Source organism: Vulpes vulpes, chromosome 1 (genome assembly GCF_048418805.1).
Source record: "Vulpes vulpes isolate BD-2025 chromosome 1, VulVul3, whole genome shotgun sequence".
Lineage (NCBI taxonomy): Eukaryota > Metazoa > Chordata > Mammalia > Carnivora > Canidae > Vulpes > Vulpes vulpes.
Window position 1 is genome coordinate 16,827,081 of NC_132780.1, and position 24,936 is coordinate 16,852,016.

Genomic DNA, 24,936 nt, shown 5'->3' on the forward strand with positions numbered 1-24,936 from the left:
TTTGACTAGCAGCTCCTGGGGACAGTGACTGCCTTGTTCATGGCTCAGTTTATTGGTGGTTATGATGAGGGAGCAGAGGCAAGCTGAGGACAAAGCACAAGCTGACACCCTGCAACCCCCCCACCTCAGGTCCTGTCCTTGTGCTTTTGCACCATTTTGCACCAAAGACGTCTCAAGAATTCTTTCTTGGTCGTTGGCTCCGGACCTCACCCCATCAAACCTCACCTATATTCCAAAACTACATCAGTTATACTTTCTCCACAGATAGTTGCCAATGACTAAATGTCAATTTACTCAACTTCTTCTCATTTTTTTCAAGCCCCAACTCAAAAGATACCACTTCTAAGAAGACTACTCTGATTCCTTTATCTGGAACTAACTAACTTCTGCCTCCCAACTCTGTAATCCATTGCTCATTGTGTTACACTTTCTAACCAGCCCCCCCCCCCACCCCTTTCTGATAATCTCTACTCGCTCACCTTCAAGAGCATGGGAGAATAGAGAGGCATTCCCACTTTTTCCCATCAAAAAATCGCCAGCTAATCTGATGTCTGCCCTGAATATTTTCCTTTTCTCCTTTGACAAATGACACTATGCCCCTTTTCCTACCGAAATTTACTCTTTCTGCTTATGTTCTGGAAACTACCCTCCTCTTTTTCTTAAGATTTTGCTCCCTTTCTTTTTAATATGTCATTTTAATGTTAATTCATCAATCTCTCTCTCTTTATAGCATAATTAAAAAAATATTTTAAGTAGCCTTTATTTTTTAGAACAGTTATAGATTCTCAGCAAAATTGAGTGGAAGGCACAGATTTCCCATACACCCCCTACCTCCACACATGTGCTACCTCTCCCTTTATTAACTTCCTGCACCAGAAAGGAACATTTATTACAATCGACAAGCTTATGTTGACACGTCATTATCACCCAAAGTCCACAGTTTATGTCAGGGTTCATTCTTGATTTTGTACATTCTATGGATTTTGACTTTGGGTTCACATTAGTTCATTTTGTCCCACAAGACCCACAGGGGTGAGCAGAGCAACCCAGTGGATTCTGTGCACACAGTGGTTTGTGCCACAGCCGGGGAACCTGACTTTACAAATCCTCAACCTTATAAGGGACTGCTAGCAAACCTCCCTGACCTTCATCCTGGTCTTTATTATCTTTATTATCTGGACCACAAACATACTTGCTCTGGAGGAACATATTATACTTTCTATTTTGACGCAAACAAATCTGTTGTAAGGAAGGCATTATCTTCATTATCTAGGACAGTAAGAAAACCTATTCTGAAGGCAATAACTATCTTGCAAGGCTGCCTGCTATACAAACATCCTCTAAAAGACAGTCTAAAAAAATAGTGTTAATGCCTTTGCTGAGAAGACATGCAGAAACATAAAAGGCCCATGGAGAATTGTCTCTCAGCACTGTTCAGCCTCAGGACAACCACCAGACACCCACATCATTTTATTATTATTATTTTTAGATTTTATTTATTTATTCATGAGAGACACAGTGAGAGGCAGAGACATAGGCAGAGGGAGAAGCAGGATCCCTGCAGGGAGCCTGATGTGGGACTGGATCCCAGGATTACGACCTGAGCTGAAGGCAGACGTTCAACCACTGAACCACCCAGGTGACCCGCATTCCATTATTAAATACTATCTAAGCCACCCTGGATCCGCCTGCCTAACCAGGATTCTCAGTCTCATTTCTGACCATGTCAGAGATTTGGTCTGACCATATTTGAATACAGACACTGGAACTGAGATGCTTTCCCCCACACGTTGAGCACACTGCCAAACTGGGGAGGAGGGAAAGGCTCAGGATCCTGAAGTGGTGTGGCTGGGGATGAGAATTTCTGGGTTTGAGTGGGCAAGGATCCCAGACTTCTGGGTTCTAAAGGAGGATGAGGTTGGAGGTCAAAGTCCTGGATGAAGAGGAGTGTGGTTTCCCTAGGCTTAGACCCCTGAGGGATGAAGGAGGAGACTGGAAAGGGCTCATTCCTGATGTACTCATGTGGGAATGGCCTAGGATATTTAAGAATCCTCTCTCCTGAGGAAGGAAGATCTGGAACCTGGCAGTTGAGTTTCAGGTGTGTGTGGCTTAAGACTCCTTGGTCCCATGGGAGCTGGAACCATTGGCTCCAGGGTTGGAAGAAAGGTAATGAGATTCCCAAAGGGTCAAGAGACCAAAAGTTGCTTACTCTTTGAACTTCCCATCTACTCTCACTTCACTTGCAAGTAGATACCCACCTGCATGCTCAGGCCCATGATGATGCGCTTGGGTGAGCACATTCTGTGAGTACTCGGTGGCCAGCACAACTGTGGTCAGCATCCCACATCCTCCAGCAAAGGTGTTACTAACAAGCATGTAGCCACCACCATGATGTCATGTTCCTGCTACTAGCCTCACCTGTGCACCTCTCCAGTCGCATGTCTGCCATGGCATGGCTCACATCTGCCCCTTTGTGTGCATGGAAATTTAGGGGGCCAAAGGTTGTCATGTGCTTGAGAATGACCAGATTTGGGCCATCTAGGAAGTCTCAAGGACTTCTGGATAGAGTGGATAAGGGCCTGATCTTATGAGTCTGCTCCAAGTCCATGTCCTTCCTGGTGAGTCTACCAGATATGCTGCCTTGTACCAACTTCAGCATTATCTCAGCCACATCTCGTAACAAAGACATCCAGGGCAACTGATGATCACACCAGGGTGACATGCATGTGTGGAACTACAGACTCTTGGAGACACAGACTCCCATGAAGTCAAAGCAGAGAGTGGGCCATGGTGGGGATGGGAAGAGGGATATGGCAGGTTTTAAGAGTTGGGATGCAACTGGGTTTGGCTTCCGTTGGCCAGAGAAAATGCTATGTATAAGTTTGGAGATGAAATATGACAACCACTTAGAATGGGCAGTGAGGCTGGAGTTGAGTTAGATATGGAGATAAATTTGTGCTTGGGTTGGGTTTGAGATTGACAGTGTTGGGTGGTTTAAGAATGGCATGGGTTAGACTGGGTTTGGAAATGGGTTTGGTTTGCTGTTAGATGGAAAACATGTGAGCATTGAATTGGGAATGGGGATAGGTTTGATTTAGAATGTGAAAAGCATGGAGATAAGTTTGAAGTGTGTTGACTGTGACAATAGGTATGGGTTTGATTTGGTTTTAAATAGAGGAAGATGTGAGGATTGGGTTGAGTTAGGTTAAGTTGGGTTGTGTTTGAGATAGGTCAGGTACAGTTGGATTGGATGCTGTTAGATTGGGTTGGGTTGTGTGTGATGTGACGTAATTGGATTGTGTTATATTAGATTGGGTTTAGTTGAGTCAATTTAAGTTCGGTTGGGTTGAGTTGAGTTAGGTTGGGGACTGTGTTGGATTAGGTTGGACTGGGTTAAGTTGCATTTGTTTTCGTTTGGTTGGGTCTTTTTTTTTCAACAAACGATAAATATTTATTGAGCACCTATTATGTGCCAGGCACTGTTGTTCTAGGCGCCCCTCCTCCAAAAAAAGGGGGAAAAAAAACCCAAGACAGGCAGAGAATGCAAATTCTGAGGGAGAGGACAGGGGCAGCTGAGGAAGAGGAAATGGAGAAGCCTGAGGTGATGGTGCTCTGCCTTAAGCCTCCTGTTCGGTCTCCTCACTGAAATCCTCCTCTTCTTCTGTGGTGACATCCTGGTACTGCTGATACTCAGAGACAAGGTTGTTCATGTTGCTTTCAGCTTTGGTGAACTCCATCTTGTCCATGCCTCACCTGTGTACCAGTGGAGGAAGGCCTTGCCCCGGAACATGACTGTGAACTGCTCTGAGATGCGCTTGAAGAGCTCCTGGATGGCCATGCTATTTCCAATGAAGGTGACTGCCATCTTGAGGCCACAGGGCAGGGATATCGCAGACAGTGGTCTTGACAGCGGATCCATTCCATGAAGTAGCTACTATTCTTGTTTTGCACGTTGAGCATCTGCTAGTCTACCTCCTTTATGGACATCTGCCCACGGAAGACAGAAGCCACAGTGAGGTAATGGCCATGGCGGGGGTCACAGGCAGCCATCATGTTCTTGGCATCAAAGACCTGCTGGGTGAGTTCAGGCACAGTGAGGGCCCAATACTGCTGGCTTCCACTCCTGGTCAGAGGTGCAAAGCCAGGCATGAAGAAGTGTAGACATGGGAAGGGCACCATGTTGACTGCCAGCTTGCGGAGGTCAGCACTGAGCTGATCAGGGAAGCGGAGGCAGGTGGTGACACCGCTCAAGGTGGCTGAAACAAGGTGGTTGAGGTCCCTGTAGGTTGGCGTGGTCAGCTTGAGGGTGCGGAAACATCTGTCGTACAGATGCAATAGGTCTCATCTGTGTTCTCTGCCAACTGATGGACAGAATGGGTGGCATTGTAGGGCTCGACCACCATGTCAGACACTTTGGGAGAGGGCACCACACTGAAGGTGTTCATGATGCGGTCAGGGTACTCTTTTCGGATCTTGCTGATGAGCAGCGTGCCCATGCTGGAGCCCATGCCCCCGCCCAGTGAGTAGGTCAGCTGGAAGCCCTGCAGGTAGTCACAGCTCTCAGCTTCCTTCCGCACCACATCCAGGACTGAGTCCACTAGCTCAGCCCCCTCTGTGTAGTGGCCCTTGGCCCAGTTGTTGCCAGCCCCAGACTGCCCCAAACAAGGTTGTCTGGTCTGAATATCTGCCCAAAAGGACCTGAGTGAACAGAGTCCAGGGTCCTGGGTTCTAGATCCACCAAGATAGCACGAGGTATGTATTTGCCACCTGTAGTTTCATTGTAGTACACGGAGATGCGATCCAGCTGCAGGTCGCTGTAACCGTGGTAGGTTCCAGTGGGATCAATGCCGTATTCATTATCATTGCTGATGACCTCCCAGAACTTGGCACCGATCTGGTTACCACACTGACCGGCCTGGATGTGCACGATTTCCCTCATTGTTAAATTTTATTTTAATTCTTTTTGCTTCCCTCAAAGGTGTGTATGGGGCAGAAAGTGAGATGGGATTTTTTCCTATACTGCTATTCACAGGCTGGAAGGATGGGATGTGTCCAGAGGCAGGAGCAACAAGGTCCGAGCACAGAGACAGGAACGTACTCGGTTGGGTCTGGTTTTGATTAAGATTGAGAACAGGGATTAGGATGGTTTAGAGGACTCTGGATCCAGTGGGTTCTCACACAAACGGAGGCAAACCTCCCTTCATGGTAGGATTTCAGGAAACCCTTGATCTCTGTGAGGGGGAGGTCAGTCTGACCCACTATGGCTTAATATATACCTCTATCCAGTCCTTATGGTCTTAAATTGTGGTTATTTGAGTTCACTTATATTTCCCTCACTATACTAGAATTTCTCACATAGAAAAAAGGGAAGATTTTTTATCAAATTCTTAAGATGTAGCTAGAGGTGGACCTATGTTAACTGCTCTGGTTACTGAATAGCTGAAATAACCAACTTCTTGGAAATATATGGAATCTTACAGGGTTAATAATGGTTGCTGCAAGGTTCTCATTCCTGATTCACTTCTTACATCTCAAAAGTGTGGTGATTTCCAATACCACTTAATCTTGAATTGCCTGAACTTGGTTCATGAGATCTAAATAGTTCATTGGGGAGAGGGCACTGGATTTTGTGCGAGGATGTTCTTGACTTGGAAGAGCACATCAACAGGGATCATTCCTGGAGCATCAAATGCATAGATCTGGAGAACAAGAAGTGGGGGTCATTGGAACCTCACATTATTTGAAGGACATTGGATTTTGAAATGCTGAATAGCTAAAATAAGTAGTTTTGGGAGACTCCTGGATTTTCGTGGTTAAGGGATCCAAATCCCTAAGCATGTGGACCTCTGGGACTATAGGATTTTATTATGGAAGGGAAAGTAGATTTGGGGAAATAAATTATGGGTGTGAGAGTGCCAGATTCAGGGAGTTCTGAATGCTACAGCTTTGATTTCAAGGACTTGAGATGCTGAGGTGCTGGCAGCTTGGCTTGTAGTCTCCTAGGCCAAGGTGCTGATATTTCAGAATACCCTAGGTTCTGGGGTGCAAAGAACTTACTTGGAGTTTAGGCATTTGAATCTTTGTATTGAGGGTCAGTTGTTGTCCAATCTTCTTTTCCTGTTTACCCTGGGCCTCTCCTCTCTGACTCTGTCCCCTATATCAAGATTCCATGAGTTACAGGCCCTCCCCCATCTGCCCTCATTCCCTGGGAATGCATCCAGGGTGATCTAGTACCTATAGAACAACAAGTATTTACTCTCCTGCCCCTTCCACAGCTCTGCGGGTGAGAGGAGGTTGTTCAACTTCCAGCAGCAAATGCAGGGCTTTGGCCACCATCTGGGTGCCAGTGGGGCAAGGGTGGGGCTTTGGGGGGATGAGGCTTTAAAATCCTCCTCAGAGAGGCTCCCCAGCTCTAAGCTCACTCCCTGCCTCCTTCTGGACACTTCTGTCACCATGTGGTTCCTGGTTCTGTGCCTTGCCCTGTTCCTGGCTAGAACTGGTCAGACATAAGGGTGGGGGATGCAGAAGGGGGAGTGGGCTGTGACTTTCATGCTGCACTCATTTCTTCATAAGTTCTTTCCCTCCCATCCAGCACCCTAGCCTATGCCACTTCAATTCATAGTCCACCCCAGACCAGGGTACCAGGCTCTCTTCTATCTCTCCTAGCCCTTCCTCATTGTCACATTCCCCACAGTCCTCACTCCCACTCTAGGCCCCTGCTCTCTTCCAGGAACCCTCAGAACTTTTTACTCTTCCTAGCTAATGCTCTACTCCTAGTCCCTTTACCAAGAGGACAGATCCTGAGTCATCTCTGTTTCTGTGGAGCTAGAAGTCTTCTGAGGATCTCCTCCAATGTCATTGGTTCCCTGGACCTTGATCATTGATTTGCCTCTTAAGCTGCTAAATCCTATCACAAACATGCAGAACCCCCCAACATAATGGACAATTCTTCCACAGAACTGATATTCTAAATCTGCATTCTTTACACAATTTTTAAAGCTTAACCCAGTACCTAACCATTTCCTCAGCTTGGGAGCCCTCTTTTCTGAGGCTTCATCTCCCAGTCTCAGGCTTTCTTACATGGGGCTCTTATCAGTGCTTTGGAAAATGCTTATTCTCATGGAATCCACACTTCCACCATCTCTCCCTCAGTCAAAGATGCCAAATATCCCAACACAATCAACCCCCATACCTGGAGCCTATTCCAGATGCCATCTTGTTATCTCCTGGCCTGATGTCTGGAGTGAGCTCTGTCTCAGCATGACGTTTTCTCATCCAAGACCACCCAATAGTCCACAATCCTAAGGATGGCTCCAGAATTCCAGAACCTTCCATACCTCTTGCCTATCTCTCTAGACCCTTAGCCCTGCTTCCTTGCCTCCAAGTCCCTCCAACCTTATAGAACAGCTCCATCTCTTAGTCCAGACCTTCCCAGATCCACTCTCTAAAAAAACATTTTAAAAATAAAATGTTAAAAAGAAAGAGCGGAGAGTTGATATATCCAAGAGGTAAGACATATTTTTTGACATATGGTATATTTCTAATTTGGGAGCTGAAATAAATAGTTCCTGGTGGTCTTTACCATTTTATGTTTCCCCTGAAATAAACTTTTATAGCAATAGGGTTGAGATTTCTGAAATCTAAACCTAGAGTCTTACCCTATGAGTGGCTGAATTACAAAGCAATACGAATTCCCAGTCATCTGGGTGTCTGCTGCTAAGATGAAGGCATGATTGGGAATGAAGAGCATCCGGAAGTCAGAAAGGAGACATATGGGAAGACCCTGATGAAACGGAGGATAATGTGGAGAGGGTCCAAATAGAGATGTGGTCTGAGCAAGGGACTAGGGGGTGGAGAAGATCCAGGGAGCAAGTGTGATGTGGCTGGTGTCTGAAAGTCTGTCAGGCACCTGGGGTCTGTCAGGGTACCTCAGGGAACGCTGTACTCTCCCGAGAGGGACAGCACAAGAGGAAGACCATGTTGGGCAGGGGGAGGGACCCAAGTAGTGAAAAGAAGTTTTTAAAGTAGAAGATGTGACAAATTTGTGTCTGGAGGGAGCCATGGGGAGAAGGGTCTCGCGTCTCCACTGTTTACAGCTCCCCACCCAAAGTTCATCTCAGTCCTGGTCTGTCCTCCACCATGTGGTTGTACCCAGCAGGTCTCTCCACCCACCCCCAGCTCCATCTGGCCAGGTGTTGCCTCAGTGCCTAGCTGTTTGTCAAGAACTCTGAAGAGTCTTAAGATTTTACAGACTTGCAAACAAATGTTAGGAGACCAGCTTTATGGGTACTGGCAGAACACACCAGATCCTGGGTCGGGGTAGAATTTTACTATTCATGGTGCAACAGAGGGCATGGGCTTGATATTCATATCAGTTCACCTGGTTCCCCAAGTCCCATGAGGGTGATGAGGACCATAGGTGGACTCTGTGCACACAGTGGTTTGTGCCACACTTTAGGACCTGAGCTTAGGAATCCTTAATCCTATAAGAAGGCTGCTGGCAAATCTGCCCGAAGTTTGTCCCTGATGGAGATATTATGTTTACAACTCTGAGCTGCAAACAAAATTGCTCTGGAGGGACATATTATACTTACTGTCCTTTTCAGTAAACAGATATTATCTTTTATTAAATCATGGACAGCAAATAAAGGCTTCTCTAAGGGAGATACCATCTTGAAAGTCTGCATGAAGGCCAAACAATCTTGACAGACAGTTCAGTGAAAATTTTAATTCCTTTGCTCTATAGACAGGTGACACCCATGGAGAACTTCTCCCCACATGAGTTGGTTCTCACCCTCTATCTTTCCCTGCCAGAAAGGGAAAGGGAACATTACTCTCTTTTCCTCACGTTCTTCATCCACTACATCTGTATGCCCAGATGCTCACCATCCCCAGACACTTGCCAGACTTCCAGCCCCACTTCCCAATGACAGGGGGAATAATATGGCCGTTTGGTCTGTGGGATCCGTGTCAAATCCTGCCCTAATGTTGTCACCTCTGTGTGTTTGTGTGTGCGTACATGTGTGTTTATGTGGTTTCACCTTGAGGGGATATAACTATGTTTTCCAGTATAGAGGTTCACAGTCCTTTACCTTGAAAACTCCTTGTTTGGTACTTGTGCATAGTGCAGCTCTGTGTGTGCGTGTGTGTGTGTACATGTGTGTGTGTCTGTCAAGTGTGCAAGGCCCTACTTGTGTCCTAATGCCTGTAAGTCTCTGTACAAGAGACCTTGAACATCAATCATCTGACTTGGGGGCTGGTGTAGAGATGGATAAATATGTCCTGCCTGTATCTTCAGCCATGTCTCTGTCATCTTCAATGCCCAGCCCTGTGTCCAGGTACTGCCCTGGAGTCTGATCCACCGGGTCCACACCGGAATGCTTGGTCTCTGGGTTTGTGCCTGCCACCATGAATCACCACTAAGTGGCATGTGGGTTAATCCAACTTTGACCTTGACCATGTACCTGGGTCTGCATAGATGTCTGACTGTGGCCATATTTGTGTTCACAACATGAATATTCACAAGTATGTCCCACAAATATCATGTATTCTTGATTAAAATAACTAATATTTATTAAGCAGTAACTTGTCCTAGGCATTCTCTCTCTCTCTCTCTCTCTCTCTCTCTCTCTCTCACACACACACACACACACAGAAACATACACCCCTATTTATCCTAACAATAACCCCCATTTAATACATGAGGAAATGGAAACACACAGAGCTCAAATGCTGCTTATAATACCATTTCAGAGACTCGCGTTTGTGAACATCTCTTCAGGGGCCTGAGTGCATACTGATGTCTCTCGCCTGTATATCCTTGTTCAGGACCCCAGCTTGTATTTCTAGACCGTTGTACAAGTGTGTGTCTCTCTGACATGGGATGTGTCCAGACCTCCACTGGAGACTGTGAATTGCGGTCTGAGTTTGTACATCCAAAGCTTTGCGTGAGTGTTGCGCATCCATAGACACTCGTGACTTATCTATGTCCATATGCACACATACGAACATCTATTGCGATCTGTGAATCACATGTATATGTCAAGTGAATTTCAGCTTGAAGTGCTCTCCATCTCAGTACTCAGGTTTGAAAGTGTGATTTGCACGTGAGCACATCTGTGAAAGAGTGTGACCACATTCATAAGCTTGTATGACACTGAGTTTGGCTGAGAGGTTGGGAGGAACCAAGTCTCTGTGCCATACATTCTGTGTGCACTCGTTCCATTCATGAGGGCTCCACCATAGTGACATCATCACTTCCCAAAGGCTCCACTTCCTCAAACATCACAGTGGGGAGTAGGAGTTCAACTATGAATTTGGGAGTGGCGGGCGCAGACATTCTGTCTATAGCACCTGGGAAACTTTGTGGGTCAACAGTGGAGGCCAAAAGGCTCCAGTTCTTGAGTCTCTTCTGAGGCTGCAAATTGTGATGTTCAAAGCCACTTAATCCTGAGGTGCATGAATGAGGCCCTTGAGAAATAAATGTTCATTGGAGCGGGGCCACTGGATTTCCTTGAGGAATCTCTACCTGGAAGGGCAGGTCATCTGGGTGTCCTGGGTCTTCAGATACCAGGTTGAGGACTGAGGAGTTGGGAGGGGCTGTATGTCGGGACCCCTGCCTTGTTTTGGAGAACACTGGATTGTGAGATGCTAGGAGACTGGCTCCAGGACACCTTTGGAATCTCATATCTTTGAGTCCAATAGTGCTGGGATTGTGGAGCTCTGGCATCCCAAGGATGGATTTTGAGGGAAGTGTTACAGTAGGGGAACTAGTTCTTGCACCTGAAAGTGCGGGAACCAGGGAGTTCTGGAAGTCAGAGCTCCTATTTCAGAGATGTGGGAAGTTGGGGAACACAAGCCTCTTGGCTCAGAGAGGTGCGGAGATCAGAGAGCTTCAGGGACATAGTGCAAGTATTTAAGGGTCTAATGGGCTTTGGAGTACAAGATGTCTCTTGGGGTGTAGGCATTAGAAGCTTTGAGATAGGCATCATGATTCTCCAGAGCTGCTGATTCTGTCATTCTAGGGCCTCCCCTCCCTGCCCTTGTCATCAGGAGCAAGGCAACAGAGCTATAGGTCCTGTCCCATTTGGCCTCAGACCCTGAAATATATCCAGCATGATCAAGGACCTAGGACAACAGGTGTTTGCTTTTTCATCCTTCCAATAGCCCTGGGGGTGGGGGCTGTCCACCCCCAGAAGCAGGGCCAGGCCTTGGCCAGCTTCTGGGTGGCAGCAGAGCAGGGGCGGGGCCCTGGGGGTGTATGTAGGCTTTTAAAGGCTCCCCAGGGTTGCTCTCCAGCTCCTAGCTCACTGTCTGCCAGCTCCCAGCACTCCTGTCACCATGTGGTTCCTGGCCCTGTGCCTGGCAATGTCCCTGGGGTGGACTGGTGAGTAGAGTGGATCTGAGAGAGGGAGAGGGGCCCTGACTCTCACGGTGCTCTGACCACCCTCCCCTGCCTCCACAAGACCATCTCCTCCCGCCATCAGGCAGCCTATTCCTCTCGCCCACAGTCAGGCCAGGAAGGGTACCAGACTCCATTCCCACTGCCACCTCCTACCTGGCCTGACCCAGCACCCCTCTGCAGGTGCCGAACCCCACTTCGAGTCCCGGATCATAGGAGGCACGGAATGTTTGAAGAATTCTCACCCCTGGCAGGCGGCTGTGTACCATAATGGTGAATTTGCCTGTGGGGGTGTCCTGGTACACCCAGAGTGGGTGCTCACAGCTGCCCACTGTGCAAACAGGTGAGTATGGACAGAGGGTGTGTTGGGGTTTCTGTACTCCATAGGAATCAGCAATTGGGCACTGCCTGGGTTAGCTTCAAGGTGGGGACTGAGGGAAAGAAAGATGGTCTTGGTCTGGAGACCATGGAGAGTGGCAGAGACAACCCAGGGAAGACCTGCCAAGACAGCATGTGTCTCTGTCTCCCTTTATAACTGTCTTCCTGTGTCTCCCCGCCCTGTGTCTGTGTCTCTTAGTACCTGGCTCTGTCATGTATCTGACTGTGATTTATCTCTATCTCCCTCTCTTCCCTGTCTTGGTGTCTGTGTGTGTCCCTGTGTGTGTCCTCCTCTGGGTCCCTCTGCTGCATCCCTGTCACTGTATGTCGCACCCTCCATCTCTCTGCCCCATCTATCTCCCTGGGTCTCTGCCCCACTCCCTCTGCCCCATTGCTGCCTAGCACCCCCCATGATGGGAGTGAGGGGGACCCCCAGAGAAGAGGAAGGGACTCTCCTGCAGTGTTTGTGTGTGTGTGTGGGGGGGGGAGCTCTCAGGTGCCCCGTCCCTTCCTCCCAGAAAGGATGCCCTGCAGGGAGACACATGAAAGGGCTGGTTTCAGCTGGTGCCTGGTGGTGGTTCCAGAGGAAGGAGGAGGAGGAAGGGGAAGAGGAAGGTAGGCAGGAGGCTGAATGTCCAGGGAGGGAGGGGAACACAGACCTTTGGCTGGGGGCCAGGCCACCCACTGCTGGGGAGCTAACCCCACAGCCCGTGCTGTAGCTGAATGGGTCCCAGGCTCCCTCCTCTGCTCCGTCATCCCTCCCTTCTCTCTCTCAGGTTGCCCCTACACAAACACTGCCTGTAGTCTTCACTCTCTTCCTTTGTACTCTTTTTCACTCTCCCCTTCATTGACTCATGCTTTGACCTTGTCATGTCCTTCATCTCTCACTCGTCTTTTCTTCATAGCTCTTTATCTTCCCAACCGTCTGTCTCTCTATGGCCGGTTTTCTCTGTCTTCAGGACCCTCCCTCATGCTCCATGGCCATTTATCCCTACCTTTCTCCTCTCTCCTCATTCCTGGGTGTTCCCTCTCTCCCCAGTAATTACGAGGTCTGGCTGGGTCGCTACAACCTGTTGGAGTCGGAAAATGAAGGCCAGTTAGTCAAAGTCAGAAAAGGCTTCATACATCCACTCTACAAAAGGAAGGTCCAGAGAGCCGTCATCCGTCCAGGGGAAGATAGAAGCCATGACCTCATGCTGCTGCACCTGGCAGAGCCCGCCAAGATAACAAAAGCTGTGAGGGTGATGGACCTGCCCAAAAAGGAACCTCCATTGGGGAGTACCTGCTATGTCTCTGGATGGGGCAGCACTGATCCAGAAACGAGTATGCTGGGGCTAGACCATATATTCTGGAGCCCAGACTTGGGTGTAGGGAGGAGGGTGCTGAGGACCTGGACTTCTGGGTCTGAGAGAGAGGAGGGGGCTGGGGCCTGGGCTCCTGGGTCTGAGGGAGGAGGGCTGAGGAGCCACCTGGGGCTCTGGCCACAGACCTTTTTCTCTCTGGCTTGTAGATCTTCAGCCAGGGAGTCTCCAGTGTGTGGACCTCAAACTCCTGTCCAATAATCAATGTGCAAAAGTATACACTCAAAAGGTGACAAAGTTCATGCTGTGTGCTGGTGTCTTGGAGGGTAAAAAAGATACCTGCAAGGTGAGCCAGGTTTGCTTGATTGTTTGCTTGCTTGCTTTTAAAGATTTTTTTTTTTTTAATTTTTATTTATTTATGATAGTCACAGAGAGAGAGAAACAGGCAGAGACACAGGCAGAGGGAGAAGCAGGCTCCATGCACCGGGAGCCTGATGTGGGATTCGATCCCGGGTCTCCAGGATCGCGCCCTGGGCCAAAGGCAGGCGCTAAACCGCTGTGCCACCCAGGGATCCCAGCTTTTAAAGATTTTATTTAGGGACATCAGGGTAGCTCAGTGGTTGAGCGTCTGCCTTCAGCTCAGGGCGTGGTCCCGGGGTCAGGGATCGAGTACCGCATCAGGCTTCCTGCAGGGAGCCTGCTTCTCCCTCTGCCTATGTCTGCCTCTCTCTCTCTCTCTCTCTCTCTCTCTCATTCATGAATAAATAAGTAAATGATTTTTAAGGACTTTTATTTATTTATTCATGAGAGACACACACAGAGAGAGGCAGAGACACAGGCAGAGGAAGAAGCAGGTTTCCCACAGGGAGCCTGATGTGGGACTCGATTCCAGGACATCAGGATCATGACCTGATCCAAAGGTAGATGCTCAACCACTGAGCCAACCAGGTGCCTCAATGAGCCAATCTTTCACTTCAAGGCCTTGAGGGGAAAGAAAGGAGATGACTATGGTTAATGCTGGAACCTGAATGCTGTTTTATCCCCCTCCCTGTGACTTATTCAGTATAAAGTGTTGACCTTATTCTTTTCTTGCTCACCCCTCTTCCAGGGCTCCCTAGGGCCCTGGGGGGAGTGCCTAGTCAGAAAAAAAAACTCTGGGAGAGGTAATATCTGAGATGAGCCATGATGGTGGGAGGTCCCTTAAATGGTCCTGCTCCTCCTCCCTGCTGACCCATCTGTAGGGACTGTTCTTCTGGACTCTGAAGTGCCATGTCTAGTAGCCAGGACTTGAGACACTCTCCTCTGTGTTGGAATTCCCACCTACCTTGTGGGGAGAGGACTCAGGCAATTGTTTCTTTCCCCATCACCGCTATTGCCGTGTGTGATATGCAAGTCCAGGTTTGACAGCTTGGGTTCCCCAGGCAGAATTAGGGCTGACCTTCCTCACCCTCTGTCTCTCTCTCTTTCACTTGCAGGGTGACTCAGGAGGCCCTCTGATATGTGATGGTGTATTGGTAGGTATCACATCATGGGGGGCTACTCCATGTGGCAAGCCTCAAATGCCCTCCTTGTATACGAGGGTGATGCCTCATCTGATGTGGATCAAGGACACCATGAAAGCCAACACCTGAATGTCCCTTTCCTACTCTCTACTCCTAGTAAAATTGAGTATACATCAAGTTGTGGAATCATCTGGTCTTTCTGGATACAGGGCACTTGGGAGTTCAGGACCCACCTGGAGGAAGCTAAACTACCCCTGTCTTTCCAATCTGTGTCTGAGGAGTGGAGCCAAACATTAGTGGGGGGCAGGGAGGAAGAGGCAGGGACAGGTATGGTCCAGTGGTTCTCAAATAGGGCAGTTTTGCACGCCCTCACCACCACCTAGAATATTGGCAATGTCTGCAGCCATCTCACGTAGGGTTCTGTAGGGACACATAACAAGGTGGATATCCATGTACTGTGTGGTGATGGTGACATGGAAGAGAGATGTGTGTCCACCCAGAGAGAGGGGAGAGTGGCATGTGGTCAATGCCATACAAGGAACAGAACTGGGAAGCAGAGCACATCAGACATACACAACAAGGATGAAACTTAGAATAATCACTTTGTCCTGGGGGCTGTGGGAAGTCCTAGAGAAATTGTGAGTAGAGGAGCAGTAGAGTCAGCATTATGCTGTTGGGGGACAGACTAGAGACTGGAGTCCCTGGAAGCTGACTTACTATGGGGGAGGGTATGTTGGAGGTGTCCGCAAACACCCTCAGATTCAATGATTTCCTAGAGGATTCGAGGAACTCAGAAAGACTGTTATACTGTGATTTCTATGGTTTATACAGTGACAGGGTACACATGAAAATCAACAAAGGAAGTAGGCATAGTGATTGAAGTGTACAGAGCTCAGAGACAAACCTGTAGTTGTCTCTGGCAGTGGAGTCATATCGACATCACTTGATTGCGCCAGCAATAATGTGTGACAAGTACAAAGTATTTCTACCCAAGGAAGCTCATCCAAGCCTTGATATCCAGAGTTCGTAGTGGGGGTCAGTATAATTGACATAGAGTACCTGTATGACTGACCTTAGCTACTCAGTCTCCAGTCTCTCCAGAGGTCCAAGTGATAGAGCATGGCCCAGGCCCAGGTGTACAAGAACAGGCATTCACCATAAATCATATTGGTAGAATAAGCTACCTGGCATGGTTCAAGACACCAGGTATGTAAGGCACTGCTTGTCAGGCAGAAATTTCCAAGATGTCGGATGTCACCTCCCAGAAGCCACTCAAGGGGCAGTCTTTTCTTTGGACTATGCATGCTTTGAGCACCACAGGCCTGCTGAATTAACCTTTGACTGCACAGTGGGTAGGGAGGGGAGGGATGAGGAAAGCGCTTGGAAACGTTGTTTGGATTGGTGATTGAGTGTTTAGTGGAAGCATCCCTAGGTTGGGGAATCCAGAAGTAGGGGCATGTGTGAGGAAAGACACTGGGCTCAAAGGGGACAGAGTGATTGTTTTATTCAGGTCTTCTTCACACTGTTGATAAGGAAGAGATTCCCACGATAAGGTTATGAGGAAAACTGAGCACACCACACACAGCACTGGACAGATGAAATGGTTGGTATTTATTAGCCACATATATTCACAGCCTGGAGAAGGAGGGCACAGTGCTCCATGAAGCCCCATGGGGTGACATGGGGATGCCCTCAGGATCAGCAGGAACAAGCAGGGACTGTGGGAGGCAAGCACTGTAATAATAAGAGGGTGATGTGAACTCTGCTTATCATGGGTAGATGTTATAGACAATAAGTGAAACATGCTTCAAAGTGATACAGGCTGACAAGGAAGTAAAAGCCATTAGGCTGAAGACTCTCTAGAATGAAGCTTGTGAAGCCTATGGAGGAGCTGGCCAGGGGATGGTCTTTCCTATTGGGTAGCGGTCATGTCTGGTAAGAGCAGGAGATCCTGAGTTTAGACCTTCTGAGGACCTCCCAGTGATAGATATCAAGGCAACACATAATATTGACTCTTGTTTTCAGGGTTTTCATCACATGCACGTGAAGGGATCATTAAAAAAATGTAAAAGTTCATAGATTTTAGATTGAATTAGAAATTAACCTAATAGGTATGCCTGGATGACTCAGCGATTGAGCATTGCGCGTCTGCCTTCAACCCAGGGCAGGATCCTGGAGTCCCGGGATCAGGTCCCACATCGGGCTTCCTGCATGGAGACTGCTTCTCCCTCTGCCTCTGTCTCTGGTTCTCTCTCTGTGCCTCTCATGAATAAATAAATAAAATCTTAAAAAAAAATTGGCCTAATAAACCTTGCAGGAATAAAGATATTAGGTATTTGCAAATGACATATCAGATAAAGGGCTAGTTTCCAAGATCTATCAAGAACTTATTAAACTCCACACCAAAGAAACAAACTATCCAATCATGAAATGGGCAAAAGACATGAAGAGAAATCTCACAGAGGAAGACATAGACATGGCCAACACGCACATGAGAAAATGCTCTGCATCACTTGCCGTCAGGGAAATACAAATCAAAACCACAATGAGATACCACCTCACACCAGTGAGAATGGGGAAAATTAACAAGGCAGGAAACCACAAATGTTGGAGAGGGTGGAGAAAAGGGAACCCTCTTACACTATTGGTGGGAATGTAAAATGGTGCAGCCACTCTGGAAAACTGTGTGGAGATTCCTCAAAGAGTTAAAAATAGACCTGCCCTAGGACCCAGCAATTGCACTGTTGGGGATTTACCCCAAAGATACAGATGCAATGAAATGCCGGGACACCTGCACCCCGATGTTTATAGCAGCAATGTCCACAATAGCCAAACTGTGGAAGGAGCCTCGGTGTCCATCGAAAGATGAATGGATAAAGAAGATGTGGTTTATGTATACAATGGAATATTACTCAGCCATTAGAAACGACAAATACCCACCATTTGCTTCAACGTGGATGGAGCTGGAGGGTATTATGCTGAGTGAAATAAGTCAATCGGAGAAGGACAAACATTATATGTTCTCATTCATTTGGAGAATATAAATAATAGTGAAAGGGAATAGAAGGGAAGGGAGAAGAAATGGGTAGGAAATATCAGAAAGGAAGACAGAACATAAAGACTCCTAACTCTGGGAAATGAACTAGGGGTGGTGGAAGGGGAGGAGGGCGGGGGGTGGGGGTGAATGGGTGATGGGCACTGCGGGGGGCACTTGACGGGATGAGCACTGGGTGTTATTCTGTATGTTGGCAAATTGAACAACAATTAAAAATAAATTTATTATTTAAAAAAAGGAAATAAGGTATTAGGAATATTGCAGAAGAACAAGAAAACATAAAATAAAACCAAAGAGAAATATTAGATAGGAGAAATGTAATCATTGTAAAAAGTGAAAACAATTACAGAAAAGTAGCAGCATGGAATACACAATAATGAAATGATTAGACTGAAGAGACAAAAATGGCTTATTAGACCAGAATGAAGGAGAAGGAAAAAGTTTAAAGTAATGCTAAGAGAGATTGATGCTGGAAGTACAGAAACTGACATTAAGGTCTCAGAAAGAGAGAAAAATAGAAAAGAGGAAATATGTGGGAAAATGTAGTAGAAGGGTGCCTGGGAGCTCAGTGGTTGAGCATCTGCCTTTGGCTCAGGTCATGATCCTGGGGTCCTGAGATGGAGTCCCACATCAGGCTCCCTGCAGGGAGCCTGCTTCTCCCTCTGCCTATGTCTCTGCCTCTCTCTCAGTGTCTCTCCTGAATAAATAAAGAAATAAAGTTTTTTTTTTTTTTTTTTTAAAGAAAATGAGGAGGTAGGGTTTAGAGAATTTAAAATGGTTGAATGAGGAGCTCCAGGCTGGCTTAGTCTGTGGAGTGTGGGACCCTCATTTTCAGGGTTGTGTGTGTGATCCCCATGGTAGCTGGAGAGATTGCTTATTTCAAGGAGAATGGAAAAATAAATAGGGGTTAGATTCATCTCAATGAGGAAAGCGTTTAATGAACAAGGATTATGAGTCATGCAAGATAGGGGAAGAGAGAGAGACATAGACACACACAGAGAAAACCAGAGACATAGGGACACAGGGAAGATAGAAGCTGAGTTAGAGATAGAAATGACAAAGAATGAGAGAGAGTAAATAAGACGGCCTGAGACACAGGGAGATGGGACGCAAAGGGAAACAGGAAGAGAGCCTCACTCGATGGTTCATATCACAGTTCCTGTTTATTAAGCACCCAGTATATGCCAAGCACTCTGCTAGAACTTTGCAGGCACCAATGAATATTTCCTACTATCCCAAACCATACAGGTAGCAAACTGAATCCAGGGAGGCTGACTCCAGATCATATACTGCATGGAAACGTGAAGGGGAAAAAAGACCAGAAAGAGAGAGTTGAAGACATGGATAAATGGACAGAAAGAAGACACATGAGGGAAGCATGGAGGGAAAGAGGGAGAATGAGATCATAAACAGAAAGACAATTACAGGAGACACAGAAGAGACCAAACAAACTTAGGGCAATGACATGAAAATGAAGAGGAATATCTTTGTAAAGGAGGGCAAGGGAGGGTATTAGCCGTGATGTCAGACACAGTCTTAACGCAAACACATTATGGATTTCATGTCTTGAAATTAAGAACTTCTGTTCATGGAAGGAATCATAGGCTAGATAAGTGAGTAGATGGCAGAATGAAAGGAAAGAGCAATTGTGCCCCCTAACAGATGAGAAATCTGAATATATCAGACAGTTCTGCAGGTGGGCAAGAAATGGATGGCCTGTCCTATAGAGAAATGAGCATCAGTATGAACAAGTGGTGTACAGAGGGAAAATGAAAGAGCTAACAATCATTTGAGAGATGTTCCAAATCACTAGTAAGATAAATGCAGGGTGACACAGGGACATATCTTTTCACATCTCACAGATTGCCACCCTCAGAAGCTGAGTAACACCGGGAACTGATGGAGGTGTGGCTGTGTGAGAACCTTCCATATGCTGCTAATGAGACTGTGGACGAGAACAGTCATGGTAGAGACTAACGTGGAGAACTAGTCAAGTTGAGACAAGAGATGAAAGTGAGAGAAAGAGAGAGACAGAGAGACAGACAGACATATCAGTATCCTTTGGGAGTGGCTCAGGGGTCTTTCCTTGTGTTCCTGCACTTGACTTCTCTCCTGGCTCCTTCACCTGGGTCTGGGATCAGAGCAGCACAAGAGTTTAGCTTAAAAATCAGGGCACCTTGAGTGTATCTGCTGCCATGGGGTCAGGACATACCCAGTCCAAGATGCTCATCAATGTATCCTCATCCTCACCAAGGAAGCAGCAGGCAGGGGCTCAGCCTAGAACAGTACCCAGGAGTCCAGAGGTAACCCCATGAACAGCCTTGTGGTGCATCTACTCGATTTGCTGTTTCCCAGATCCTATGCCTCCATCACTTCCTCCTGGGCTCTGTCCTCTGTGCGTGTCCTCCACTAACTCAGTCTCTCTGTCTTTCTGACTCCATTTCTGACTGTTTCTCTCTGGGTCTCTCGGTTCTCAAGTCCATCTCTCCTCCTCCTTCCTCTAGGTCTGGCTGTGGAGCCAAATGGAGCCAGTGCCCAGCTCTGTCTCTCTCAAGTCTCTGACTTTCTCCAACTTCTTCTACTTCTTTCTCTCTTTCCCTCTCACACTCTGACTTGCTGTCCTCCTACGTTCAATGTCTTTGGGCCATGATTTCAATGTCATTCAGCCCAGCCCCTCCCTGCCCAGTGACTTCCTGGAGGAAGGAGAATGGGGGGAGAAGGAAAACTTGTAGAACCTGGGCTCAAAGTCCTCAGGTGAGTCCTCATCTTTCTAGCAGGTACTAATATGATGACCATACACAGAATGACTTGGGTCTGGTGCCTGGGTTCTGACCTTCCCATGTCAGAGATAACTGAATGTGTGTGTGTGTATGTATGTGTGTGTGTGTGTGTGTGTGTGTGCAAATTGGAAAAGTAAAAAAGCCAACATTGTCATGCTCATGAAGCTGAACACATCAGCCACAGAGGGGAACCTCATCTATGAAAACCTCCTGGTGTTTGACCTTTGGGATATCCATTCATGGTCAGATGGATGGGGTCAGATGCTGGAGGGTGACGTCCCATGGGGCTGCCTCTGAACATCTTCTATTTGCCTTCTCTGACCTCTCTGTTCTCTATCTCAGACCAGGAACCCCCATTGCTGCAGTGAGTGAATCTCCCATTGGCGACAGAGGAGGACTGAAAGGCAAAGTAAGGCTTGTGTTCATTTCCTGGAGCCACCATAGCCAAGCACCACAGACAGGGTGGCTTTAAACACCAGAAATTTCTCCTGTCATAGTTCTGGTTGCTAAAGGCTGAAGTCAAGTTGCTGGCAAGGCCACGATCCTCTGAAGTTTCCTGGAAAGAATCCTTCCTTGTCTCTTCCTGGCTTTTGGTGTGTTCAGTTCTTATTTAATATTCCTTGATTTTGACTGAAGATTCTGTTTCCATATAAAGTTTCATTCACAGGTAGTGGGGGTTACGATTTACACTTATATTGTTAGGGGGACACAATTCAACCCTGTACACAGATGATGTTGAACATCTTTTTGTTTGCTTGTATGGCATCCATCATTTGTTCTCTATCTTCTTTGGTTAGGTGTCCATTCAGATCTTCTGCTTGTTTGTGAATGGATTGATTTTTTTCTTCTTGTTGAATTTTAAAATTTTCGGAAAGATTTTATTCATTTGACTCAGAGAGAAAAAGCATGCACAAGCAGAGGGAGCATCAGAGGAGAGGGAGAAGTAGGTCACCCTCTGAGCAGGGAGCCCATTGTGGGGCTCGATCCTAGGACCCTAGGATCTGACCAGAGCCCAAGGCAGATGCTTAACTGATTCAGCCACCCAGTTCACCCTATTATTGTTGAATCTTAAGAGTTCTTTGCATATTTTGGATATTTATCAAATATGTGTTTTGCAAATATTTTCTCCCAGTCTGTGGCTTGTCTTTTTATTTCTTGGCAGTGTTTTTCAGAGTAGAAGTTTTACTTTTCATAAAGTCCAACTTAACCACGATTTTCTTTCTTGGATCATGTTTTGGTATTGTAACTGAAAACTTATTACAAACTCCACATCACCTAGGTTTTCTTCTGTATTAGCTTCTAGAGGTTTTATAGTTTTGTTCTACATTTATAGTCCATTCCGCATTCGTTTTTGCAAAAAGGTAAAATCATACTGTGGATTCTTTCTGTTCTTTTTTGGCCTGTGGATAGCTAATATGTTTCCACAATAATTGTTAAAAAGACTATGACTTTCAGCATTGAATTGCCATTGCTCCTTTGTAAAAAATCAACTGACTATATTTGTGTGGATCTGTGTTTTCATTCTTCATTCTATTCCATTGATCTATTCTCCCACCAACACAACACTGTCTTGATAGTTGTAGCTTTATAGTAAGTCTTGGCACGGTGTCAGTTCTCAAACTTTCTCCTTGTTCTTCTTTTTCTTCTTCAGTATTTTGATGACTGTCCTGGGTCTTTTGCCCTTCCATATAAAGTTGATACTGAGTTTGTCAATATCTATGAAGTAACTTTCTGGGACGTTGATCGGGATTTTCAACAAATAAAATTGGGAAGAACCGACATCTCAAAATATTGAGTGTCCCTATCCACGAACGTGAAATCTCTCTCCATTTATGTAGAGCTTCTTTGATTTCCTTCATCAGACTTTGGTAGTTTCCTTATATAGGTCTTACACACATTTTGTTATATTTGTTCCTAAGATCTCATTTTTTGTGAGTGCTAATGTAAATGGCTTTGTGTTTTTAATTCTAAATCCCAACTGTTCATTGCTGGTATATAAAAAGACAGTTGACTTATATATATTATCTTTGCATCTTGCAACTGCAAAAATTAATAAAAGGAAACTTAAAATGGAATCTGGAGTCAGAAGTGGGAGCTCTCGTACTCTACCATTTGTCAATTGCAGACGCCAGCAAGAAGAGACATGTCTTACATTTTCAATAGAAAGAAGCCTATGCTTAACTAACCCAGCAGGAAAAAGAAAAATTTTTTCCATTCTGGGCAACAGCCCCACCAGTGAAAGACTGCCACAACTCAGCCAATGAGAAGCCACTAGAGTCCAAACTTCCAGTGGGCTTTTTCTTTATAACAGCCCCTCCAACTCTTTCCTTTCCTTTATAAAAGAACATTCCTCCCTTGTGTTCTTTGGACTTGCCGATAGTTCTGCCATTTTTTAACGTCCCAAACTGCAGTTCTCTGGTATTCTGGATAAACCCATCTTGCTGGTAAAATAACTGGCAGTTTTATTTTAGGGTTAACACAAACTTGTTATAATTGTTTATTAATCTCAGGAGGTTTTGTCAAAACTTTTTGTGAATTTATAGATAGACCATCATGTCATCTGGGAGCAAAGACCACCTTACTTTTTCATCATAATTACTATACCTTTAATTTACTCTTTTTTGGCAGGGGGTCTTACTGCATTAAGTAGGAGTTTCATTATAATGTTGGATAAGCAGTGTGAGAGAAAACACTTTTTCCTTGTTTGCAGTTACGAGGAGAAAGAATCTAGTTTCTCACTATTAACAAATGTGATCTGTGAGATATTTGTATATGTTCTTTATCAAGTCGAGGGAGTCCCCATGTCTAGGTTTATGCTGTAGACACAGTGTTTTGTACCTCAATGGCAGAAACCAAGCTTATAAATCCACAATCGTATCATAGGGTTGGCAAGAAATCTGCCCATACTTTGCCAGGAGAGAGATATCATCTTTATTAATCTGAGCTATAAACAGATATGCCCTGGAGCATAATTATTGTTTTGGACAGCAAATAAATCTTTATGAAGGTGGAACACTATCTTTATTAGCTAGGACAAGAAACAGATTTTTTTTTTTTCTGGAAGGACATCTTTATTGTCTTGAATAATAAACTGTTCTGAGGGAAATAACTGTCTTGCAAGACTGCTTGCCAGACAAAACTCCCATGTAAGCAAAATATGTTCATGCCATTGCTCAGAAGACATGCAGAAACATGTGAGTCTGTGGAGAATTCTATCCTGACACTGTTTACAACACACTTTCCATCATTTTCTGCAGGATAACCTCATTTATCCTTCCATATGGGCTACTATAATACATCCATGTTTCCCCAGCCTGACCAGGCAGAAGGTGGTCTTTTGATCCGGTTATGCAAATCCTGCCCTAAGGCACATGTACATGTGTGTGTGGCTGTGACCTTAAGAATATATCTGTGGACAGTTAAGACATGATACATGTGTGCCTGCACACGCGCGCACACACACACACACACAACACGGGTCTATAGCTAATAAGATCAAAGGAAGTGGGGGAAAGTTCTGGAAAAATAGACAGCAGTTGTAAAACCTAAAGAAATAGTATTGCTTCTGAAAATTAGGGGCTTCTGGAGAAGTTGCAGGAACAGCATATGGAAGTGATATACAAGGAGGTGGGGCAAGATGGCAGAAGAGTAGGATCCCCAAGTCACCTGTCCCCACCAACTTACCTAGGTAACTTTCAAATCATCCTGGGAACCTATGAATTAAGCCTGAGATTTAAAAAGAGAACAGCTGTAATGCTACACTGAGAAGAGTTCGCGCTTCTATCAAGTGCAACATGTTTTTAGCCACTCTGCACTGAGCAAAATGACTAGAAGGAAAAACTCACCAAAAAAGAAAGAATCAGAAACATTACTCTCTCCCACAGAGTTACAGGATTTGGATTACAATTCGATGTCAGAAAGCCAATTCAGTAGCACAATTATAAAGCTACTGGTGGCTCTGGAAAAAAGCATAAAGGAATCAAGAGACTTGATGACTGCAGAATTTGATATAATCAGGCCAAAATTAAAAATCAATTAAATGAGATGCAATCCAAACTGGAGGTGCTAACAACGAGGGTTAATGCGGTAGAAGAACGAGTGAGTGACATAGAAGACAACTTGATGGCAAGGAAGGAAGCTGAGGAAAAAAGAGAAAAACAATTAAAAGATCATGAGGAAAGGTTAAATAAATGACAGTCTCAGAAGGAAAAATCTACGTTTAATTGGGGTCCGAGAGTACTGAAAGGGACAGAGGACCAGAAAGTGTATTTGAACAAATCATAGCTGAGAACTTCCCTAATTTGGGGAGGAAAACAGGTATTCAGATCCAGGATATAGAGAGACCCCCCCCCCCAAATCAATAAAAACTGTTCAACACTCTGATATTTAATAGTGAAACTTGCAAATTCCAAAGATAAAGAGAAGATCCTTAAAGCAGCAAGAGACAAGAAATCCCTAACCTTTATGGGGAGAAGTATTAGGTTAGCAGGAGACCTCTCCACAGAGACCTAGCAGGCCA

At 45.9% G+C, this 24,936-nt stretch overlaps 1 protein-coding gene and 1 pseudogene across 1 annotated transcript; one reads left to right on the plus strand and one right to left on the minus strand.

The window, feature by feature from the left end:
* Positions 1-3,617: 3,617 nt before the first annotated feature.
* LOC112931249 (tubulin beta chain-like) lies at positions 3,618-4,983 on the minus strand (annotated as a pseudogene).
* Positions 4,984-11,302: 6,319 nt separating this feature from the next.
* Positions 11,303-14,759, plus strand: LOC112931184 (arginine esterase). Its single transcript, XM_026013703.2, has 5 exons — positions 11,303-11,386; positions 11,585-11,744; positions 12,819-13,102; positions 13,290-13,426; positions 14,556-14,759. Exons 1-5 carry the CDS (start codon positions 11,341-11,343, stop codon positions 14,709-14,711), a joined length of 783 nt encoding a protein of 260 aa, XP_025869488.1. The 5' UTR covers positions 11,303-11,340; the 3' UTR covers positions 14,712-14,759.
* Positions 14,760-24,936: the final 10,177 nt, after the last annotated feature.

Bases quoted from the DNA above. Each gene is read 5' to 3' on its own strand.
- LOC112931184 (XM_026013703.2), top strand. From the start codon at position 11,341: ATGTGGTTCCTGGCCCTGTGCCTGGCAATGTCCCTGGGGTGGACTG. The intron at 11,745-12,818 runs GTGAGTATGGAC...CTCTCTCCCCAG, and splicing joins GCTGCCCACTGTGCAAACAG to TAATTACGAGGTCTGGCTGG. The intron at 13,103-13,289 runs GTATGCTGGGGC...TCTGGCTTGTAG, and splicing joins CAGCACTGATCCAGAAACGA to ATCTTCAGCCAGGGAGTCTC.